Source organism: Trematomus bernacchii, unplaced genomic scaffold, assembly GCF_902827165.1.
Source record: "Trematomus bernacchii unplaced genomic scaffold, fTreBer1.1, whole genome shotgun sequence".
In the NCBI taxonomy this organism is placed as follows: Eukaryota; Metazoa; Chordata; class Actinopteri; order Perciformes; family Nototheniidae; genus Trematomus; species Trematomus bernacchii.
In genome coordinates this window covers 4,723,566-4,746,271 of record NW_022987313.1, presented here as the reverse complement: position 1 = coordinate 4,746,271, position 22,706 = coordinate 4,723,566, and the positions used below count along the sequence as shown (strand labels likewise).

Genomic DNA, 22,706 nt, shown 5'->3' with positions numbered 1-22,706 from the left:
GAAGAGGAGGAGGAAGATGGAGAAATGTAAGCAAGAAAGAGGAATCACTGACTAGGCCTACAACCAACCCAACCCAACAACAGGTGCCATAGGAAAGAGTGAGAAAGCTGCCTTATTGTCCTTAAGGAAAAGCACATATGTAAATAATCAATGATGATTTATGAATTCCATTTATCTGTTTTGATTTCAGCTTCTGTGTTGTGCGTGTTTTTTCACTGTCACTCTCACTCAGCCATCTTAAATGTTATTAGTAACACATTTGTCATTTCCTTCTGTGAAGAGTCAAAAAGTACTTTTAAGACTGCCAAAGACTATTAAAGTTACGCGAGCTCAAGCCTAACACAAACCCTAACACTATAACATTTGGCTAAAAATGCTATATCATTTTAAAGCAACATAACTACAAAGGAATCACATACCCTTAGGGATAAACAAAGCTAAAATACTGAAAGATGAAACCATTGTAGTCTCCATATCATCTGTCTTTATGTCATGGATGATGTCCAATGTGCTTGTGAAACAGCACGTGGGAGGTGTTTGTACTAGTGTACATTCCACTCCACACCTATGATTCACACGAGATGTGCTCAGACACGCTGTGCTCTCATCAAAAGGACTTTAATAACTCCCTATCATACTTGGTACATCTCTGCCTTTCTATAAAGTAATCAGTTGGTGTGGGCTTGAGGCTATTATGAAAAATAACCTCACTAGTCAACAGTAACACACTGCTCTGAGCCTATGGTTTAGGTGAAAAATACCCGAGTGCCGCAGTCCACAACCCCAGCTCCAATTACTGTTGTTACATCAAACATCTCCTTTGGTCACGATAATAATAACCACATCTCTGGGGGAAAACAAGGCCTGTGACGCTGGAGAGTGCATGGAAACAGAGGGGCACAGAGCCCTGAAATACAACTCCACAGAACCATTTTAATCTCCCCCCCTCCTTCAGCAGATCTCCCACTATGTGGAGCTGCTGCCAGGGACCCTCATCTGTCCCTCACGCACACAGTGCCACAGACCCTGGGACGGGGCCAGGTCTGCAGCGAAGGAGGGTCATCGGCGGGTCAAAGCAGCCATGTTCATTTTGAACATGCATGTGCAAGTACAGAAACTACACATCTGCAGGGGATAGGAGAGGAAGCATTTTGCAACATAAAACATCTGCATACAAACCACATAACTTTTAAAAAAGAACACGCAGATACCAAGAAACAATTTCTGTCTTCTTTTAATAACAAAACAACTGACAATATAAAAAAGTATGTGATAACAGCCATAATAAAATACTTAAACCGCTATGGCAACAAAAACATTCACAATTCTCTCAACATATCTTTATTTTTTAGCTTTTAATACAAACTATTCACTACACTCTGCAACCTAAGTGGTAGAAAGTAAATTTAGGAGGCGTACAACTACAGTACATAGCAATGTTTTAAGACAACCAAGACAAGGCATTGAGGTTGAGACTGTGCTACTCGGTTGGTTATCTGTTTTACAATATGATATCTGGCTCAATGTTGTGTGTACATTTAGGATTTAGACAAGGGCACATAAATAGATATTGGGTTTTGCAGACATGCTCCACATGGAATAAAATACACTGAATCACTCCAAACATAAAGCCATGCTTCGGTTTTTAAGACTGGAACATAACATTTAGGATAGATTAGTTATTACATCACTATGTAACAAAATGGGAATTTATTAGTCATCCGTTAGCATAGCCCAGTCTTTGTAGAAGGTTACATCTGTCTCCATATTTAGCTGGAAATGTCAGCAGTCACTAACACCCCAAAATAAGTGTTTAGAACTGAAATACTCCATACAAGGAATCTCAATTTCACATCATAGCCAGAAAACTATTTCTGTGCTTTATTACTAGAGCAAATGCAATAATGCTAAGTGTTGTCAGGGTCTTCCAGGATCACGTTCAGAAATGTCGACAGTTTATGGATTTGTTTTTTCTCATTAACTGTTGAAGTTGGTCTCTAAGTCCAGAGTTGGCAGTTACTATGAGAGGACATTTTAGACACTGGGAGTGGGCGGAGCCTGCTGAGGGTTGCTGGCCGTTGTGGGAGTGGCCTGTCGGGGAAGTGTGTACATGGCACCCAGGAACTGATCTGCGATGCGCCCGGCCTCCCGGAGCCCGCTGAGCAGGGCGCCGTGAACTGTAGCGGGGTAGTTCCTGATCGTGTGCTCTCCGGAGAAGAAGAGACGAGGAACAGGCTGAGAGGAAAAAGAAAGAAAAACACATTAAGATCTAAGTTGGATTGTTCCTAACATAATAAGGGATTAAAAGAAAATAAGGGCGAAGTTGACAGAGGAAAAAGTGTGGTAGTCAACTGCCAGAACTCATCATCCAACACATAAATATGACTCAATCAGCATGCCAACATCAAAACAGCGGGAAAAACATTTGTGTGGAGAAGAAACGGCTCTGCTTTGGTTTGGTTGAGTATTGTGGGCAGGCTGGGATGCCTGTTCTCCTTCGCTTTCACACACAATAAACTGACATTCTTACCCAAACACAAACTCAAGACTCAGGATTGTGTAAAATGTAAACACCAAAATCACAAGAAAACTCAAAGGCAATTTCTTTGAAACCATTAAAATGCCTTTATTGTAATAGCATAGTCGTGTAAGACCTAAAAACAAACGCCAACATTTTTTCTTTTTACTTCTGACAAAAGGCTTAATGCCGAAACGTCATCAAACATTAAAATGAAAGGCATGTTAATTGTTTTAAGGATGGTTCCTTGGAGTTGTCATTTTTGGTGACTATGGATTCTGTGGAGTTTGAGTGCTCACCTGTGAGGCTCCTGGTATCGCAGGGCCAGGCGTGATGGGCTGTGCCATGAGGTCATAGTCGTTGCCCGAAGAACCTGCAGCAACGTACGAGTAGGAGCCGCGGGCCCAGGGGTCGGCACGCCAACGAGTGACCACGGTTTCCTTTGGCTGCAATGAGGAGAAAACAACAAAAAGGTACTTTTTAGGAGTTTCCATCATGATATTAGAGGGACATGTAAACAGCTGCAACACTGGCCTCCAAGCATATGATTTGATCAGATTTGAAACCACAAGCAAATGATTTATAATGACACATGGTTTGGATATAACTCCATATGCGCCTGCTGTGTAAAGTGGTGCTGGTTATGGGGATCCATTCAGGAACGGGTTTGACATTCCAAAGATGCAACCAGAAAATTATGGATCATAACAAATAAAACTCTCCGTTCCTTTTCTGTAAACGACAAACATAATGAATTGTATTTGAACAAAACTTCCAGCTATTTCGAATAGTGTGCTTTTGGGTAATAGACAATTGGTATGTGGACTTGTAAAAGCTGAAGAAAAGACAGACAATCAAATGTCAATAGTAATGGCGATGCACTGATAATACTAGGCAGTGTGAGGCTGTTCATAGATGAGGCACAAATGTGTACCTGTGGCACAGCGCTGCTTCCAAATATTCCTTTGAGGATGGCCAGGCAGCGTCCAACGATCACGTCATCGCTGATGTTCTCCATGATGCCAGCGGCCTCACCCGCCATCAGAGCCAGTAATATCGGGGCTGAGAAAACAGACGGCACAATTGGTTACCGGATATACAGGAAATACATCTTAAAACCACAACACCCTACATTGTAAAAACTAAAAAAGGGATTTCTCACCTTTGTAGAGGTTCCAGAAGAGGAAGAGTTCGCCCCGACTTGCTGTGGTGGAGCCGACATGACCGAAGAGGTTGACACTGGGATCCCAGAACACGCGGTCAAAACACAACACCACCTTCAGACAGGAGGGAGCACAAACAAAGAGTCGCAAAACAATCACAGTGCTGATTTTAATCAGAAGCTTCATGTCCTGTGGAGTAAATGTCAGTTCCATTTACTGCCATGGCTTTATGGTTATACTGTGTGAATGGGAGAGCGCCCTCTGCTGGAAAGATGGCATACTAGCATCTCAGATTGCATAATAATGCAGTATTCTCCTCTGTGCTGCAGTAGAATTAGGAGATGAACCACTCTGCTGCAGATGATGCTCAGTAACAGAGATAGAGAGAGCTGGTGGGTCAGTAGTGACGCACAATGAGCACTCTGATCCGGTTACGCACAAAGTGGGAAAAAGCACCTTTCATTTGCACGCCATCCAGCTTCAATTGCCTCCCCCATAATTTACACATTGATAATTCCTCCCTTACATCCCACCCTCAATCCTACGTCTGAGCACAGATAACATCACTTAGGCACAGAAAACTACTAAATTCCAAATACTTGTTGTTTTTTCCCTCCTCTACCACTCAAGGTCAAGTTCCTAGCATAAGGACACTGCAACAGAAAGAGGAGTAGGAGGACTCTAAGGAACAGAATGCTCACTCCTGCCAGAAGCACACTACATGATTTAAAACCTGACTGAAACAGCGTGACTCACAAGACTTGAGAGTTTGCACTGGTCTGCACAAAATGTGGTACATCACATTTGGCTCACATTTTCCTGTAGTAGGTGTGGGGGTTACAATCTCTAGCACTAACTTATTGATTGTTCAGGGACATCTTAACTCATTTCGAATTTCGACAAATCAGAATGAGATGCTGTAATTTGCTTAAAATAAGCTAATTAAGGAAACGATCTCAGTCTGACAAATTCTAAGCTCCATACCTTGTTGAGGTTGCCGAAGCCCATCCTCTGAATAGCAGCTGTCTTCCACTCGGGCAGAGGGGGAACAAACTGCACAGCAGGGGGCTGCTGCTTCAGCACCCCGAGAGGCAGGGTGCACAGCACAGCGTCACACTTGTATATGAAGGTCTGGGTCGTGGAGCGTGTGTTGACTGCTATCACCTCACAGCCTGGAGAAAGAACATTTGAAAAACAGTTTTACACACATTTCACATCCATATACTGTATACATCAAATATGAAATCCATAGTGAAACTTGTGGCCACATTTTGGCAGATGAACACGTACCAGAGGCCGTATACCGGACCTGCCGCACTGCTGTGTTTAGTTTGATGTCCAAGCCCTCAGCCAGGGCCACAGGAACACAAGAGTAGCCATTCCTTACAGTCAGGTGGCTGCCAGTGAACTCAAAGTCATCATCCTGTGGAGAAAAAAAGTACCTGTCACCGGTAGCACAATAACTTAAGAGGCCTTTGAAATACAAGACCGTTTTCAGGACAGTTATTAGGTTTCAAATGGGGACATGTATATACCTGATCCCAATGCTTGAGAGAAAGGGTGGAGAGGGGTGTAGCGTTGGCAAACTCTAAGTTGGCAAAGTGCCAGTCTAGGATCTGCCGATCCCTGGATGACAGGTAAACATCACTGTGGGAAAAAAAAGAAAGCAAAGAAACACGGTGAGGTATTCTGACAGCTAATCACACTTCAGAGGGACAGGTTCACTCATGCACACGGTGAAAGAGCTTAACTCTAAGTGGTGCAAACGTAATAACACATACTGGGACACATAGCATTACCTTGAAACAAAAATAATATGCAAATGACCAAAGGAGATACACAGGTAAACATCTGTTGCCAAGGGCTGCAGGGCTCCAAGAAACAATTCTCTTCCATAACCATTAAGACTATTTTCACTTCAGGGCAAAAGGCAATGCTCTTTTCACATAGCCACTTAGCATAGCATAGTTGTGAGTGTAGGATGTCATTATTTAAAATATAAATAACAAATAAGTACATTTTTATAACTTCTATAAAGTCTTCTATCTAATAAATTGTGACCAAATAAGAGTGTGATTTAACCATTAATCAAAATAGTGTTTGCATGCAGGGAAAAGAGGAGTAAACAAATACATTCTGGCATTGTCATAGTGTACGTATATGATACCAAATAAAAAGAGAAGGAGTAGCAGCTCGGGAGATTATGCTGAAACTTCAGGAGGATTTGTTACCTGGGTGGATTGGCCTCGAGCTCCTGCAGCTTCTCCTCCAGCTTCACCTGCGTCTCCACCAACTCATCGTACTCCTACACAGGGACAAAACACACAGCCGGATATAAAAAAAACATCTATGTAGCATTGATGCTTGAAATATGATTTTCCACATTAAATTCCAATGAAAGCTAAGGGCATAAAAAATCATTAAAAAAAGAAATTGAGAGAAAAAAACCTGTTAATTGTCTGGTATATTGCGTCAACTTCTTGTACATTTTCAACTCAAACTGATTTGAATGTTACAATATTACTACTATGCTAATACTTTTGTATTATTATACACTTGAAATGATTTCAATCCTTTAAAAAACGTAATTTCGCCTGACACTGAATTGTAGTCAGACGTCAGGAGCTGGTGAGAACTTTAACTATGTGAACGTGTGCTGCGTGCCTTGCGTGTATGTGCAGTAGGTACACACCCAGAGGGTTGAGGTCATGTAGAAAGGAGAAGCTGTTTTGACTGAGGGCTGACTCAACCTGTTCATCACTTCGCCACATTACAAACTACAGTCAATTCTGGTAATACCACCTACAACGCCAGGCCCCATCTCCACTGAGTCCAGTCTAAAACATTTTACGTCCTTATGACGTCTACAAGCCAGCGAGCTGACATGGGAAAATATTACAAAGGGCAAGACTACTGGAAAGTATGCACAGCAAAAGCATTCTGACCCACCCTTAAATCTTGTTATATGGTGTAGCCATGCATGTCTTAAGCACGCACACACACCCTTAAAGGGCTCATTCTGTCTTGTTGAAAGTGTGTGTCTGTGTGTACATCCGCAGACATGTGATTCAAAGACTTGAAGTGGTTTCTCACACAGCGGATGGGTCGCAGACTAATTCAGCTCAGACACCAGCTGTGTTTAAACCAACTAAAACCTCCCTCTAAAACACACATGTATCATTGGTGGAGGTGATTTATCTGAAGCAAAAATAAAACAGCAGCGCTGACTCTAATAATACATCCTACCGAGACATTAAACCACTTAAACACAGCCTGTCTGGTTTACTTAGAGAGCAAGGCATTACAATTCAGCAAGGCATCCACCCTGACCTAGAAGCCCATAAAACATCCATCACATTATAATACTGCTTCAAAAGAGTTGATCTTCGGAACAAATTCAATGCTTCTGTGTTGGATATTGTGGTGGTTGACCACTGGGCCTACAGGTACACATAACAATTATTCCTCATCGAATCAAATATTGCTTCAAAGTAGTTTAAACTATGCCAAAGGACAGCTATGAAAACCAGAAATACAGTTCAATAAGATGTAAACTACATTTCCTTTATGTTTTTCAGCCTAATATCAATCTGAAAGTGATGAAAACATCACATAGAAATGTGTTCTGGACAACAAGTCTGTATAACCTCCTACAGCTTTTAAATATGTGTTAAGATGTAAGGTGGTCTTTGATCTTCATTGTACCTTTTTTTATTTATTTTTAGAATCTTTAATGTTTACATTTCTCTTTCTGCAACAGTATTTGAGCTTACTTTGCAGTTCGCGGTGAGGTCACGGTTCTTGCTCTTCACCAGGAACTCAGCTGTGATATCTCTGGGGGGTTTGACGTCGCTGGCCTCTTTATGCTGCTGATGGAGCTCCTTCACCCGGTCCTTAGTGATCACCATCTAAAAAGGAGAGCAAAGAAAAGAGACGGAGGGGAAGAAAGTCATGAGAAGACGACGCAGATAAAGATGAGCCTCACATTTAAACTGTCTTTCAGTAATGAGCCTGCTTTTCCTCATAATGGCATTTTAGGACTGTCAGCAGCAATTTACACAAAGTGCATACTGTCTTTAAGCTTTATTAGCAAATCAATCCCGCAAACATAACTGACATAACAGCCAACAGATGTTTGCCAAAAGTAAACAGCAATTACATTTGGACAGTGAAATTGAGTTCCTTTAATCCCTTAATGACAAAACAATGGAAAATAAAAAGTCATATTCACCACTTTAGAAGATTTCCCTTTAAGTTGGATTAAAGAAAACGTTTATTTTCAAGTTGAAAAAGATGGAAACTACTCATAGCCGTTTACCCAAAATTAGAATATAGTCTTTTTTTCACCCCTCTTTACTACGAAATGTGTTTAGGACTCCTGCAGCCCCACACAAGGACGTGTGCTCACCTTGTTTAGCTGATCCCGAAGATCTTCCTGAGTCTTTACGATCTTCTTCCAGTGTTCTATCTGCTCATCTTTGACATGCTTCTCCTGCAGCCTGCAAACACACACGAGATTAGCATTTGGAGTGTTTTTGTGTATTGGTATAAACGTCCTCCTTGGGTACACATGTACAGGATAAACCCATCACTATCTCCTGTGTGAGCTCATGTAGTGAACACCATACTCACTGGATGACCACCTCCAGGGCTTGTCCCAAAGAAACAGGCTTGTTGTTGAGGAAGTTAAAGTCCAGCTGGTGGCTGAGGAAGGAGGTGGCCTCCAGCAACCTGTTGAACTCCTGCTCCACCATCTCATCCTTCTCTTTTGGCACCTGGACACACACATAATCACACAACAATCCATCAGTCACGCTAATGACAGCAGTAATGAATAAACAAAGAAACCGAAGGAAAACCATGTCAGATTCAAATAAAGCTTTAAAAAAAGAAAAGGCACAAATTATATTGATATGGCATTTATACATCACTATAATTCAACGTGTCATTTTGAATATGTGATAAATGTGTTATGTTAATAGACCAATACTTACACTTGTGCATCGTTCACCCTTGAATAGTTCACCAAAGGATTACCATGGAAGAGGTTGAGGAGGGGAGGGGGGAGAGAGAACATATGTGACCTGCTCTATCGAAATCAGTCGCATTGACCCGAAGACACATTTTGAGTTGTATACACTGTTGGAAAGAGGAGATTCCTAGCTTTCTAATGATATCAAGATTTTTGTTGTACTCCAAATATTAAGCAAAATATGTCACATTATATAATGACTGTCACCGAGTCATCATTTTGAGAAAAAGGCCTTCAAAGTTTCCTCTTCTCTGGAATCCATCGATCTGATTGATTATTAGCGGAGCAAATGATCAAAATAGTCCGGAGGGAAAATATTTCCGTTTGGATTACTGGTCTGGGGGAAGCTCGCGAGTGTGTGAGTGTATGTGTGTGTGTGTGTTTGTGTATTTTTGCGTTTGTGTATATTGTGTTCGTTTCCCGGGGAAAACACTCACGAGAAACACCGGCTGTTGTTATGCTTGCTGTGACGTTAAGTTACTCCGTTCTCCGCTTGTAAATATGCCGTTACAAGCTTCATAGTTGTATTTATCATCTAAATTTGCCGAAACAAGTTTAATATTCTGAAAGCCAAGACTTTGTTTAATTGAAATCAGATGAAAACAAACTGTAACGGACCCTGCCGTGTTATCTATGATTACTTATGCCTTACATTCATCATTTCAGCCGGAGGGAGGGGGAACTGCGCTACCGAACAGCAGATTGCGATTGAGAGGTGCCTGTCATCTTCCCTTTACAAGCTTCACAAATGTATTTATCGTGTGATTTTGGAAATAAAAGTTTCATATTCTGAAAGCCAAGACTTTGTTTATTTAAAATCAAACAAAACACCCGAACCCCGAAAAAATAGTTTTTTCCGCAAATCCACGTTTATTTTGAAATGAGCCGTTGCGACATCCGACTGATTTCGATAGAGCGGGTCACATATTCAGTAAACAACAGTTTAACCTTGATCGGGTTTGCACAAAAGTAAAACATGAACATTTCATTTGCCTTTTCCTGCGGAGGAGGAAACCAGTTACACATGATGTTGATGCTTCAAGAGCCCTGTCGGCTAGTCCCCACTTCAATGGATTTGCCCCAAACATGAACCTAAACATCCTACTACTGTGGCTGCCAGTTGACACACAGAACACAAATGTGAGGGGAATATTTTCAATGTAATGGCATTAGGCAATATCTGGTGTCTGCTCTTACAGGAACTGAAGCTGTGGTTGATGACACGCAAGGGTAAGCGGTAAAATGAGCGCGTCATTCTTTGTGTGTTTGTGGCTCGTGTAAAGCCAGATCCCTGCCTCAGGACAGGAGTATAGCTATAAACCCAAACACAGAGCATTCATATCCCGAGAGGAAACAACTGTGCATAAGTAAACATCTTCTCTTAAAGGAAGTAGACAACACAAGGTCCTGGTTAACCATGTATAATTCAGCTAAAGCCAGTGGTTAGCTGTTTGATCATAGCTACAATGTCGTAAGTAGACATTTTTCAGGAATCAGAAAATTAAGTATTTTTGCAATGTCTGTTTATATTTAGCCCCTAAGGAGGTATCCCTGGATTCTACTTAGTGTGAGAGCCTGCAGAAGAGCTTTGATGTTGCTGTGTAATGGAACTGATAAATAAATTTTATTATACTCACAGCCTGGCCATTTGCTTCATACAGTGGACACTTCTGTTTGATCTTGGCCAGCTCCATGTTCACCTGCTTGCTGATCACTGCCATGGGGTTCCCTCCTGAACAAGCACACAGTTGACATTGACACAACGTAAACATGGACAATGTCACCCTCTACAGGTAGGTGTTAGTAACTGTTGAATTGCATTCGAGGAATATTTTAACTTGGTTAAAAGCAACTGCTTCTTATTTTGCATGAATAATATGTCACTAGATAATGAAGATTTATAGGAAAAGTAAAAAATAAGAAAATTACTGACCAGCTTACTTTTAATGCAAGGTAAACATCCTGTATTATTTATTTGTATTTAACTTACTATCAGGGACTTTTTCTGACTGCCAATCTATACCAAGGACTTCCTTAGAAATGTAGCTTGACAGTCATTGTTTAGATTTTAAGGACGTTTTGGCATGTTACTGTTGTGATTGACTTCTGTATTTACCATTAAAAGAATATCAGAATCTTACCCAGCCCTGTCACCACCATGGCCCCCAGATCAGCGACATAATTGCCCTTCCTAAATGTTGCCACTCTGCCTCCAACACGGTCCTGCAAGGAAAAAGCGAGGATAGTAAAGGTCACTCAACTTGCTAAACCATTTGTATTTGTTATGCACCAATCTTACAATGCGATCAATTGCGAAAATACAGTAAATGTTTTACAATGATTGAATGATGTATACCAAAGCTTGTTAAGAAGATGTTACAAAACCACCTAATACCTGAAATAAAACATTGATAGAAACCCTGTTGGTGACCTACCCTGGCCTCCAGTACTGTAACGTCCATCCCGAAGCTCTGCAGCTGCCTGGCTGCAGCGAGGCCAGACACACCTCCACCAATGACGATAACCTTCCCGGTCTTCTTAGCTGCAACAACAAGCAGGGAGTACATTAAGAGGGTATTCTTATACTTCTGACCATTCCCAGGTCAATGTCTGTGAAGGATTTAGTTTACAAGAGTGAACTTACTGGGTAATGGCTTGACCCTCTTGTAAATGCCAAAGTTAACGAGACCATGCCGTTCTAAGTAGCTGTGTATCCTGTGGACCAGCACAGCATCACCTGAAAGGAAAGCAACATTTCATCAAATCTCAATTTATGTGTAACAACAATATTCTTACAAAAAGAAAGAGAAATAAAGGAATTAAATTAAAATATAAATGACTCACTGTTGTACGGAGCTTCAAGCTGTTGTGCAGTGGCCTCAAAGGTCAGCTGGATTTTAGGGTTGTCCAGCCACAGTTGGAGCTGTTTGAAGTTAAGATTAATTAAGAAAAAGTAGTACATACGTTTAAAACCATAATAACATAGTCCTTCTTTTTTTAGTCTTGCGTTTATCCCAGTGTTTACCGTTCGGTTGCGGATGAAGAGGAAGACCTTCTGAGTCTGCTGGGGTCCGCTGATGATGTCAGGGAAGCAGGCTGCCTCCTGGGATGTCATACGGTCATGAGGAAGACGGCTCTGGAAAGCAGCTCCTTCTACACCTTAACAAGAAAATACATATAACCATACTATTAACATCATTAGGTGTCATTAAGGATTCATTTAGGACCAAAATATGGAGATTTAATATGCGGTGAGCTGCTACATTAAGTCCAAAACTAGGCAATTATCAGACTGTGAAAAACACAGCCTATTAGATTTAGTTTATTTCCTCTGTTTTATGCCACTGCTTTGATATGATGCATCACATTGAAGACTCACCAGATGGCTCCTCTGGTTCACTGTCATTCTCCTCCTCTGGTGGTGGAGGTGGTGGAGGGATTACTTGCTTCCTCTCTTTCTCTGCCTTGGCATTCCTCTCTTCCTCCGAGTAATATTCGTCTTCCGACAGATTGGCCAGGCTTTCGTCCATCTCGCGGTATTCCACCTGCTACGTTAGGCACAATAAAAGCAACATTAAAACCGGCTTTGCCATGGATTGGTCGGTGAGCTCCCACATCACCACAAAACCTTTCTGGGTATAAGAAAAATACACTATTAATATCACACCGATTAGATTATCAATCAATCAATCAACAACTTTATTAATCCCGCAAGGGGCAATTGGTTATGAGAATCTTATGTCATGTACACATGCAGGAACATACAGGAATAAAGCACACTGATACCCCCGGGAGCCTGGATGTGGATCATTCCAATATACACGATAAATAGTTCATAGCATCACAATAAATAAATAAATAATCAAGTTAAAAAAACCTATCAAGAATTAAAAGGTTTGAGTGCAGAGGGGATGAATGATTTTGAAAAGCGAGATTATGAGAAATTACCTGTTGTGCATTTCCACTGGGGTACATATAGAAAGTAGGAACTTGTGACGTTAGGTAGATAGCAATATGGCATGTAATGTTTAAATTATGTTTAAAGCAAACAAATGGTCATACAATACCATGAATAATAATTGTTCACCATCATCAGTTTTGGCAGTATGGAGGAAGGAGAACCCTTAGATATTTACTTTAGCTCGCTTGCGACGACTCGTTCTGCGAACTTCAGCTGCGTCTTGCTCTGCCCCCCCGGGGCCTGCTTGGTGAGGCACAGGGGCTCCTCCAGGCTCCCCACTAGGGGAGGACCTTTCCTTTTTCTTTACATCCATAGGGCCTGCCGCAGAGACAGATGGACCAGTCTGGGCATCAGCAACGCCTACCCTTTCCGCTCCCGCTGCTCCCGCAGCTCCCACAGAAGACGATGTGGAAGAGGAAGAGGAGCCAGCATCTGACTTCTTGCTAGACAGCATCATAGACGATGTTGGAGCCCTCTCCTGAAGAAAGAGGGAACCACATTTTGAGGGGAAAAAACATAATGGAACAAACAGCACAAATTATGTTTTTGAAGGGATACGGTCCAAAAATAAATTTAAAAAAAGACATCAAACTATTATTTATAAAAAGATGAAAATGATGAAGTGTAGGCTTTGGGTGCTGGAAAAAAAAAGAAGAAAAAAAAGAACCTTTTAAAGCATTCCCAAATGTGAGTGAAAGCCTACGAAATGGTCAGTTCACTGAATTACTAGTGGTTTTCACATAAATTAACTCACTAAACATTGTTTACACCCCATAAGTCTACTGGTCACTTGCTTTGCGGGGCAGTGAATGCACCTGCAACAAAAGGCTAACCACCACCAAATACTCCCTGGCTTTGGGAGATGCTTCCCCCAAAAATGGCACATTTGCATCACTAGATGTTTAAAGATACGTCAGCTAACGGTGTATGCATGTCATGATTTATGAAATGAGGGCTCCATGGTTATAATAACCTTTTCCTGTTTTACCCATTTCTCCGGGCACCTGGTAATATCCATTCAAACACTAAAAAGAAATGAAGACAGAACCAGAAATATGGTTACGAACAGGACCAACTTTACAACAAATGTTGGCCTTTCACATCACATTGAAATTAAGCGATACCTGTTTGAAAATGTGTTAGCAAATATCATCTGAACAAGACCATCAGATAAAAGGAGTAGCTCACTGCTTTATCAGGACTCAGCCAATTGAGGTTACCCACTCGAAAAAAACTTGAAAAAGCTGAATGTGTAATGAACCCGGGTGTTTTATTAGTAACTTGAACAGGACAGTCATCTTGTGCCGAGAGCGTTTGTAGTTGCTAGATATCAGTCCTGGTCAAATTGACTTTGTTAGCTAGCAAGTAAACTGCAAAGCTAGCAACAGAATGCTAGCTTTGCTATTAACGTTAGCTAGCGTTGGCTAACGGTAGTTTTGTTCTAGACAGGGACAAGTATACAAGACAGATCAATAACAGATTACATTTATTTTTATGGGATTCCACCAAGGGCTGTACTGCAAACATAGATGTGGTCGATCTTAATGATTTTATTTTCACATCTATATTGCGAGACCATGCCATGTTAGCTAACGCCGCTAACAATGAGACATGGCTAGCTGCACTACTGGCACAGTAGCAGGTGCGACCTAGTGAAAAACAAAGCGCCGGCTTCGCTTTTAATGAGATTTGCGTTTATTAACTGAACGAATCGGTAGGCAGACTTCCTTTCACCATGCACCATTGTTGCTTTTAACGTAAAGGTAAGCAATACATATTGAAATTATTAATATTACCTCTCAGTCCTCCGAAAATGTCAACACAAAGACGGCAGAGTAGTAGGACTCCTTTCAATGAACTCTTCCGTGATTGGTCGACCGAAAACGTTACTCAATAACCCCCTACAAAATGATTGGTCAAAACAAACGTCCATCAATAAGTAGGCGGGTATTTAACACTTAAAACTGCTGCATTGGATCTACTTTAGTATAAACATGCCAAAAACATAATTCAATTTTTTTTGGTATGAAAGTAAAACAAACGTTTTTTTTAAGTTTTTTGTGGCAAATTGGGATTTGTTTGCTCCACTTGTCTTCCGTTAATGTAAAATAACAAAAAGAAGCTCTGCACACAAACTGACGTCATTCTGGAAGAAGAACAGGATGGGCAGGGGGGCGGGGCTAGACAGGTAAAGGTGAGCTTGTCTCGCGCCTACTATACGGGAAGGCATTCCGACTTTTTGTTGACTCCTTTGTTATACCATTTTGAGCCGACTGAATGTAAGTAATACTTTAAATCCTGAAGTAAATCTTTATGTGTTTGTGTGTGAATTTTACTATCACAATGAGTTTTAAAGTGAGCGAAAAGTCTGTCTCTGTGTTGCTTGCGGCTACTCACTGTGTTGTTGAAAGGAGATGGTTGGGAGTTAAAATTCAAGATTCTTCTGTGTTTTTTCACCGCCTTTCGGAGTGGGGTGCGCTATTTTAGTAAATACGCTATAATTGCTGTGTGAAATCTGTAAGTCTCTGTCAGGACAGGTAAAATAGTGGCTCATTCATGTAGACTTTACAGGGAGTGTTTCTTATGTTTGCCATGGCCATTGTATTATACTAAGAGTATGATACCATGAAGGCCTTGTACAAACATTCACAAGTTGGTGAGCTGTTTTTGAAAATCTACCCAACAGAATCAAAAATGGTGAAGGAAGAAAAGGAAATAGCCAACCGGCCTGACAACACAGCCTTCACCCAGCAGAGGCTTCCTGCATGGCAGCCCATGCTCTCCGCTGGCATTGTCATCCCAGGGTTTGTCCTCATCGGCCTGGCATTCATTGGCATTGGTGTTGCTCTCTTTGTCACTTCAAGAAGCATCACGGTTTTGGAGGTATGACCTAAATAAGTTAGTTAGCATGCTTATATCGTCAGCAAGAAGACAGGAAGTATAAGACAAAGTTACACATGCAGATGGTAGATGTGAACAAACCACAAGCTGAATCTAGGTTTTTCAGAATTGTTAAGTATTAAAATGACATGCATTCAATCTGTAAACTGCTCACCGACTTGTCGTTTGTAAGTAATATTGTACTGAATTAAACGAGGTGTGGTGTCGGTAACATCGGATGGATAGGTGTTGTAGCCATCAATAATTAAAGCCTTTCTTGTTCTTTACTTCACAGATCGACTACACTGGTATTGAAACAGATTCACCATGCTTCAAGTGCTCAAACCCAGATGTCAAGAACTGTGTGTGCAACCTGGACTTCTCCATTGACAGTCTCTTTGAGGTTGTATTGGAGTTTTGCAATATAACATTCACACATATACACACAATGATGAAGTTGAACTGACCCATGGATGTCCTTTTGTGATTCTCCTTTCCTCCACAGGGACCCGTGTTCTTTTATTATGGTTTGTCAAACTACTTCCAGAATTACAGAAAGTATGCTGCATCCAGAGATGATAATCAGCTGTCTGGAGACTTGGATGCCTTTACCGTGAGTTAAAACAAATTGAATAATTGAAAAAAAAAACAATAACAATGTGTTCTCAATTTCAATTTGGTTGAACATATGGGAACGGTTCATATTTTTAGCATTGAATATGTTTGTAGCCATGCTGTTGCCCGTCTGAATTACCAAGAAAGATTTTAGATATATTTGAGGAATAAAAAACTATGTTTTGTCTCTTGAAGGCTCCCAGTGACAGCTGTTCACCCTATGATTATAACAGCAACGATAAGCCAATTGTACCCTGTGGAGCAATCGCAAACAGCATGTTCAATGGTATGTGAGGACAATCCATTAAGTCTAAAGTTCATTGACTGTATTATGGATGTATTAATTATTGTTTTTGTTTTTTAAAGACACTTTCGTGCTGTATAGGGTCGTCAATGGTGCAAGGAAGCTGGTGCCCTTGGATGGAAAAGGGATTGCTTGGTGGACAGACTACAACGTCAAGTACCGAAACCCCAGTGTGACACCTCTGAAGAATGCATTCAACAGTAATAACTTTCTTTATTGTAACGCACTGTGTATTCTGTTCAAATCGTAATATTATTTGAAAATATAATGTAAGAAAACATGATAGCTGATTTATACATTTGTCTTCCAGATACTGTAAAACCCATATTTTGGCCCAAGCCCGCTTACCAGTTGGACGCCTCAGACCCTGCTAACAACGGCTTCATCAATCAAGATTTCCTGGTGTGGATGAGGAGAGCCGCCCTGCCAGATTTCAGAAAGCTGTATCGACGAATCACCGGGGGGGAGTATGAAAAGGGTCTCCCAGCTGGAAACTACTCTCTTACAATTGCCTACAGTATCCTATTTATGAATACTACAGATTTTGGTACTTGGAGGTAAGAGCAATATTGTTAGTCCTGGGTTCAAGGATTAAACTAGCCATTTTTAACTTGAATATTTTAACCATCACACATCAGTATTAAAAATGTCACCTTTCAGTGACAGAACAAGAATTTGCTAATGCAATTTCATTCAGCGAATATAACAAATGAATTCCCTGAGGAATGTGATATTATTAAGGGTATGTAAAAGAGGACACTTATTTCTTGTTTAAAACCGTTTTAGCCTGGTTTAAACTCCTCGTGATTAGGTTTCATGCATTAACCAAGATCATCTACTGTATGTGGTTAGAGGAGTTTTACAATGTTCCATCAACGTGAAAATATTTACAAGGCTTCAAGTAAAGGTGTGAGCCATTGTTCAGCCATGTTTTGTGTCATGTTACATCAACAGCAGCAGCAGCAGCAGCTTGGTCTAACTTGTTTGACCTGTTGGGTGTGGTTCACTTTACCCTGAGCAGAGTTAACACAATGACTCAGGACTTCCTTGATTTAAAACCCCCACAACAAACAAAAAACAGTCAAATATTTTGACCTAAGTAAATGTGCTAAGCAAATAATTGTCTCATGATTGATTTCCGTCAACCTGAAGCCTATGAAGGCCTATTTAAATACCTCAAACAGACCATAGCAATGCGTTTCCAAGTTAAACATCCTTTTAAAACATTTAAATACTTATGTATAGTTGTGTGTACAATTTTGCTTACCATTTTAATGTAAACCAGAGAAAGTTTATAGGTAGTTTCTTTACTCGTTCAGGCAGCCATTGCTCTGATGGATTATACAGTGCAAGAATGTTTAGATATATTGGTGAAATGGGAGTCCCTAAAAAATTAAAAATTAATTAAAAAAACCCGGCAAGTCTAATGGGTTGATACTGAATGTGTTAAACGTGCAAAAACCTCTGGTTATAAATCATAGTATCTCAAAGGGGTTTTGTAAATTGAATTCTATCAGGAAAATGTTGTCTCAATGTCACTTTTTCGATTGTATGCGTTTCCTTTTTTTCTGTATATCCTTAACATTTTGTCCCCAGACTATCCCGTTCAGAGCTTCGACGGGACAAAGAAGGTGGTGTTCAGCAACGTGTCCTGGATGGGTGGAAAGAATGAGTTCCTCGGCATTGCCTACCTTGTTGTTGGTTCATTGTGCGTCTTGATGTCCATAGTCATGCTCATTGTCTATGCTAAATTCAAGTTTCCTGAGGAAGACTGAGTGCCCCCTCTCCCTCTGAGCATGTGTGTTTCTGCACATGAAGATGTATGCTAAGGAGCAAGTCTGTTCACACTTTTTCTGAGGCAAGCCTTGACACGGGAGTTTCCCTGCGACTGCAAGACATAATGATATCCAATATGGTTATGTTATGTATATATTGATATTAAGTTAAAAACAATGCAAAGTCAGTAACAATATATTAAAGCCATAAACTGTTTGATAAGCCATATGATACAGACAATAATTTATAATTGATTTTTTGAGAGCTGTGACGTTTAGCTTAGCAATAGTGCTATTAATTGTGGGAATATTAACTCAGGTATCTGGTGCACAGGCATGCAAGCCCATGTTTTAACTCTTAATGTGGTTCTAAGATTTTACATCATGTTTATATTTATTTAATAAAATGTCTTTAAAACAATTCCTCTGTCTTATTGTGACACTTTGAATCCAAAGGCAACAGTGCCTTGCTAAGCTAATCTAATTTAGTTTTAATCACTTAACCACTTTATTATGACTTTAATAGGTCTCTATTTGATCTTTTAGACAGAACATATTCTGCATTATTTTTGGACTTTGGTAGGTCTGCCTTCTCATTTTTTATTGGCCTTGATGTTCAGGTTTATACAAAAATAAGTAATAAACATAACACTTTATATGAACCCATAGGCGGCATTTGCATAACTTTGTCCAACATAGTCTTACTGTCACCAAGATCACACTGGTGTTTTCTGTCCCCCTCTTGTTTGTGCACACAAAAGCATTTTACTCTGGGCTCAGCAGGTGAAAAACTAAAGAGGGGCTTCCACATGTGGCAGACCAGGCGTTGGTGCTGCCGGATTTGGAACCCCCACTATAACTTTGTCCAACATAGTCATACTGTCACCAAAATCACACTGGTGTTTGCTGTCCCCTTCTAGTTTGTGCACACTAAAGCATTTTACTCTGAGCTCAGCAAGTGAAAAACTAAAGAGGGGCTTCCACATGTGGCAGGCCAGGTGTTGGTACTGCCGGATTTGGCACCCCCACTATAACTTTGTCAAAGATAGTCGTACTGTCACCAAAATCACACTGGTGTTTGCTGTCCCCCTGTAGTTTTTGGTCACTAAAGCATTTTACTCTGGGCTCAGCAGGTGAAAAACTAAAGAGGGGCTTCGACATGTGGCAGACCAGGCGTTGGGGCTGCCGGATTTGGAACCCCCACTATAACTTTGTCCAACATAGTCATACTGTCACCAAAATCACACTGGTGTTTGCTGTCCCCTTCTAGTTTGTGCACACTAAAGCATTTTACTCTGGGCTCAGCAGGTGAAAAACTAAAGAGGGGCTTTGACATGTGGCAGACCAGGCGTTGGTGCTGCCGGATTTGGAACCCCCACTATAACTTTGTCCAACATAGTCGTACGTTCACCAAGATCACACTGGTGTTTTCTGTCCCCCTCTTGTTTGTGCACACAAAAGCATTTTACTCTGGGCTCAGCAGGTGAAAAACTAAAGAGGGGTTTTGACATGTGGCAGACCAGGCGTTGGTGCTGCCGGAATTGGAACCCCCACTATAACTTTGTCCAAGATGTTCGTACTGTCACCAAAATCACACTGGTGTTTATTGTTCACCTGTAGTTTAATAATTGAAATGACGTCAGCCCTGCACGTCCCTGCGAACACAGCTTCAATCCACGGTACAACAATGAGTCTGCAAAAAAGGAATGATGCTATCCCCAGTGGCGTCGCCTGGCCTGGGCATTCCGGGCTCTACACGTGTTTCTTGTCAACACTCAATGGAGTAAACTACTAGACATGTAAAAAAAAACAAAGACATTAAGCAGCTACGTTGCCGTTTGGCTCCCTGCAAAAAATCTTCTGACTTTTTACTGATTGAACTGGGTGCTGGCCGAGCCACGCAGGACATAACCGACGGACCTGAGAAGCTTAAGGCCCGGACACACCAATCTGACAACAAAGAACTGACACAGACGGACCCCGACTGTTGCGTCGCCTCGCGTCTCTGCGTTTTGGCCATGTGTCGCACTGGAACACACCGCAAAGACTTCAGCCGACGGCCAAGAAGCACGTACGAACTGCGCATGCGTGAGTGGCAATAACTCTCCTTACCAGCAGGCGGCGGTAGTGTGTATTCGTCATTCAAAAGAGGCAACAACCAGAAGACAGACTGCGTGATAACCGAGAGAAGAAGAACAGACTGCGTGATATAAACAAACAACAAATAGCGTGTGCGTTCCATTTTCACTCGACAACGAGAAGCTCATGGGGCTTTCCCGAACCTGTGTCGAGAGCTGGAGTTAAATGAAATCTCAGATTTGCCTTCTTAATAGTTTGTTTGGGTCCCTCACTTCCGTTTCGCTTCTCATGCACTGATTCGTTAGCTGAACAGCCAATCAGAGTGATTTATTTTGCCGACTGCCTTTCGGCCGAAAAGGCGTCGGCACGGCTGAAAAAACCCGACGGTGCGGGACACACCAATCTGAGTAGGGCGTGTCGACGCTCATCGTCGGCCTGACGCCCACCGACGCCGATAATCGGCCTGGTGTGTCCGTGCTTTATATATACAGTCTATGGTCCGTGCCTTTGACAGAGTTGTTCACCGGTCCGTGTGCACAGACAGGGTTAACGTCAGTATGAACAACAGAATTGTGCCAAAACTCCGCCAACTGGCTGCTGTGGGAGACTCCCCTGTACACATTCTGTGCCCCGCGCACACACTGGAGAACTGCACAAAATCAGCTGATCACAACGTTCACGCTCTGTGGTCAAGCTGCTGAAGTTTTATTTACAACAAAGTGGAGTAAAAACACAGTTGCAAACTTACTCAGGGTGTTAATGGAAGAGTTTGAAATACGACAGAGGTGGAAGAAGTATATACTTCTATACTTTACTCTGTTACAGTAAAAGTCCTGCATTCAAAATGTTACTCAAGTAAAATTAGAAAGTATTATCAAAATATAGTTAAAGTACCAAAAGTAAAAGTATTCATTGCAGATTGGTCCATTTCAGAATAATATATATGATATGTTTTATAATGATTGATCATTAAAGTGTTATCAAAGCTGGTAAAGGTGCAGCTAGTTTTAATGAGTTTGTATACTCAGGGCCGTTCCTCCCTACAGGAAGATCATGCAGACTGCGTGGGGCCTCACCATGCGGAGGGGGCCTCATCTTGTAGAGGGAGCCTCAAATGCGGCGCACCTATGCGTTTATGTGGCGCAATTAGTGTGGCGTGGCACGGTGTCGCCGCTGCGAGGCTAACCCTCATGACACTATAGGACGGCAGGATTGTAATTTCCTGTTTCTGTTCAGTGAATGCAATTATTATGTAAAAGATTATTATAAAATAAATAAGAGAATAAATGAAAAACAGAAATACTATATGACATAAAACAAGAATAGCCTACAGTTTTAAAGTGGAGTGATTTGTAAAATATCCATAAAGAAAAATGAAAATCTGTTTACAGTTATGTTTCATATGGGTGTTGAGAGATGTATCCATCTCTTAATCTTGCTCTCAAAGTGCACCAGATTGATGCATTTAACTTCAATATATATAAAAAAAAAAAAGTCATGCCCCCGGACCCCCCTAGAGGAGGTTAGGTCCACTCCCCACTTATAAAAATAGCACTTTGCCCCTGCTTACACCTATATTCCGTGAGTTGATTATCGAACCTTCATTAGCCGCGTTCACACCAAGTACTTTGCCATACTTAGTGCTGGCACTTATTACCCCAGGGCACTTAGTACAGATCGCGTTCACACCGGAATAAATTCCCTGAGGGAAGATTACGCAAATGAGCCACTGACGTCACTTCGTCTTCTTCTGCTTTGGGTTTACTGGCAGGCCGCAAACCACTTCATGGTGTATACTGCCACCCGAAGTGCCCGGCCGGAAGTCCCCGGAGTTGGGGACTGGCTTCAGTAGAAGCTGCTGGGACTCCCAACAGCTTCTACTGAAGCCTTCCGAGTAAATCGCCAGAACCTCCTCCACCGTTCCCATGTTTTATTTTGTGTTGCCATAAGTTAGTCTCTCTGCGTTTGTGCGCTGGGCGAATGCTAATGCTAATAATGCTAATGCGAGGATAATAAAATGGCGGTTCTACAAAACATTTCAGAGTTTTACGGGGCGTGGTTTGCAATTCTGGTCAGAACTGGGGCACTTTTTTCCCCCAGGAAAGTACCATCTCTCAGCAGGCACTAAAAATGGGGGTAAAAGTTCCCGGCACTCAGTACTCTTTTTGGTGTGAACGCGACATAAGGGGTACTAACGGAACTAAACGCGAAAAGTACGGGGAAAAGTACTCCGGTGTGAACGCGGCTAATGTAACAGTCGCGGGTGTGCCGTGTGCGCAGGCACGTGCACACATAGACATCAAAGTGGGCCTGAGCCCCTGCCCTTTTTCTTCCTCCAGAGAAAGTGACCTTTTTCCGCCCTTTTAAAAAAAAAATCAG

The 22,706-nt window shown here is 41.5% G+C and overlaps 2 protein-coding genes across 3 annotated transcripts; one reads left to right on the top strand and one right to left on the bottom strand.

Annotated features, from left to right (window-relative positions):
- Positions 1 to 1,216: 1,216 nt before the first annotated feature.
- On the bottom strand, positions 1,217 to 14,615 carry kdm1a (lysine (K)-specific demethylase 1a). Of its 2 annotated transcripts, XM_034146435.1 has the most exons (22): positions 14,471 to 14,615; positions 13,648 to 13,699; positions 12,850 to 13,152; positions 12,093 to 12,261; positions 11,739 to 11,872; positions 11,558 to 11,636; positions 11,358 to 11,450; positions 11,149 to 11,255; positions 10,855 to 10,936; positions 10,351 to 10,445; positions 8,676 to 8,693; positions 8,314 to 8,456; positions 8,090 to 8,180; positions 7,455 to 7,589; positions 5,913 to 5,986; positions 5,217 to 5,328; positions 4,972 to 5,104; positions 4,666 to 4,853; positions 3,681 to 3,795; positions 3,453 to 3,580; positions 2,818 to 2,964; positions 1,217 to 2,235 (listed from the first exon to the last, which is right to left on the bottom strand). In XM_034146435.1, exons 2-22 carry the CDS (start codon positions 13,690 to 13,692, stop codon positions 2,035 to 2,037), a joined length of 2,592 nt encoding a protein of 863 aa, XP_034002326.1. In that variant the 5' UTR covers positions 13,693 to 13,699; positions 14,471 to 14,615; the 3' UTR covers positions 1,217 to 2,034. The 2 variants fall into 2 exon arrangements, with proteins under 2 accessions (XP_034002326.1, XP_034002409.1); XM_034146518.1 differs by lacking the exon at positions 13,648 to 13,699 and having other exon boundaries at positions 14,471 to 14,516.
- A 225-nt stretch (positions 14,616 to 14,840) lies between these two features.
- tmem30b (transmembrane protein 30B) lies at positions 14,841 to 18,671 on the top strand. Its single transcript, XM_034146638.1, has 8 exons — positions 14,841 to 14,953; positions 15,361 to 15,557; positions 15,850 to 15,957; positions 16,060 to 16,167; positions 16,365 to 16,455; positions 16,536 to 16,673; positions 16,784 to 16,990; positions 18,070 to 18,671. The coding sequence occupies exons 2-8, from the start codon at positions 15,369 to 15,371 to the stop codon at positions 18,246 to 18,248; spliced, it is 1,020 nt and encodes a 339-aa protein (XP_034002529.1). The 5' UTR covers positions 14,841 to 14,953; positions 15,361 to 15,368; the 3' UTR covers positions 18,249 to 18,671.
- Positions 18,672 to 22,706: the final 4,035 nt, after the last annotated feature.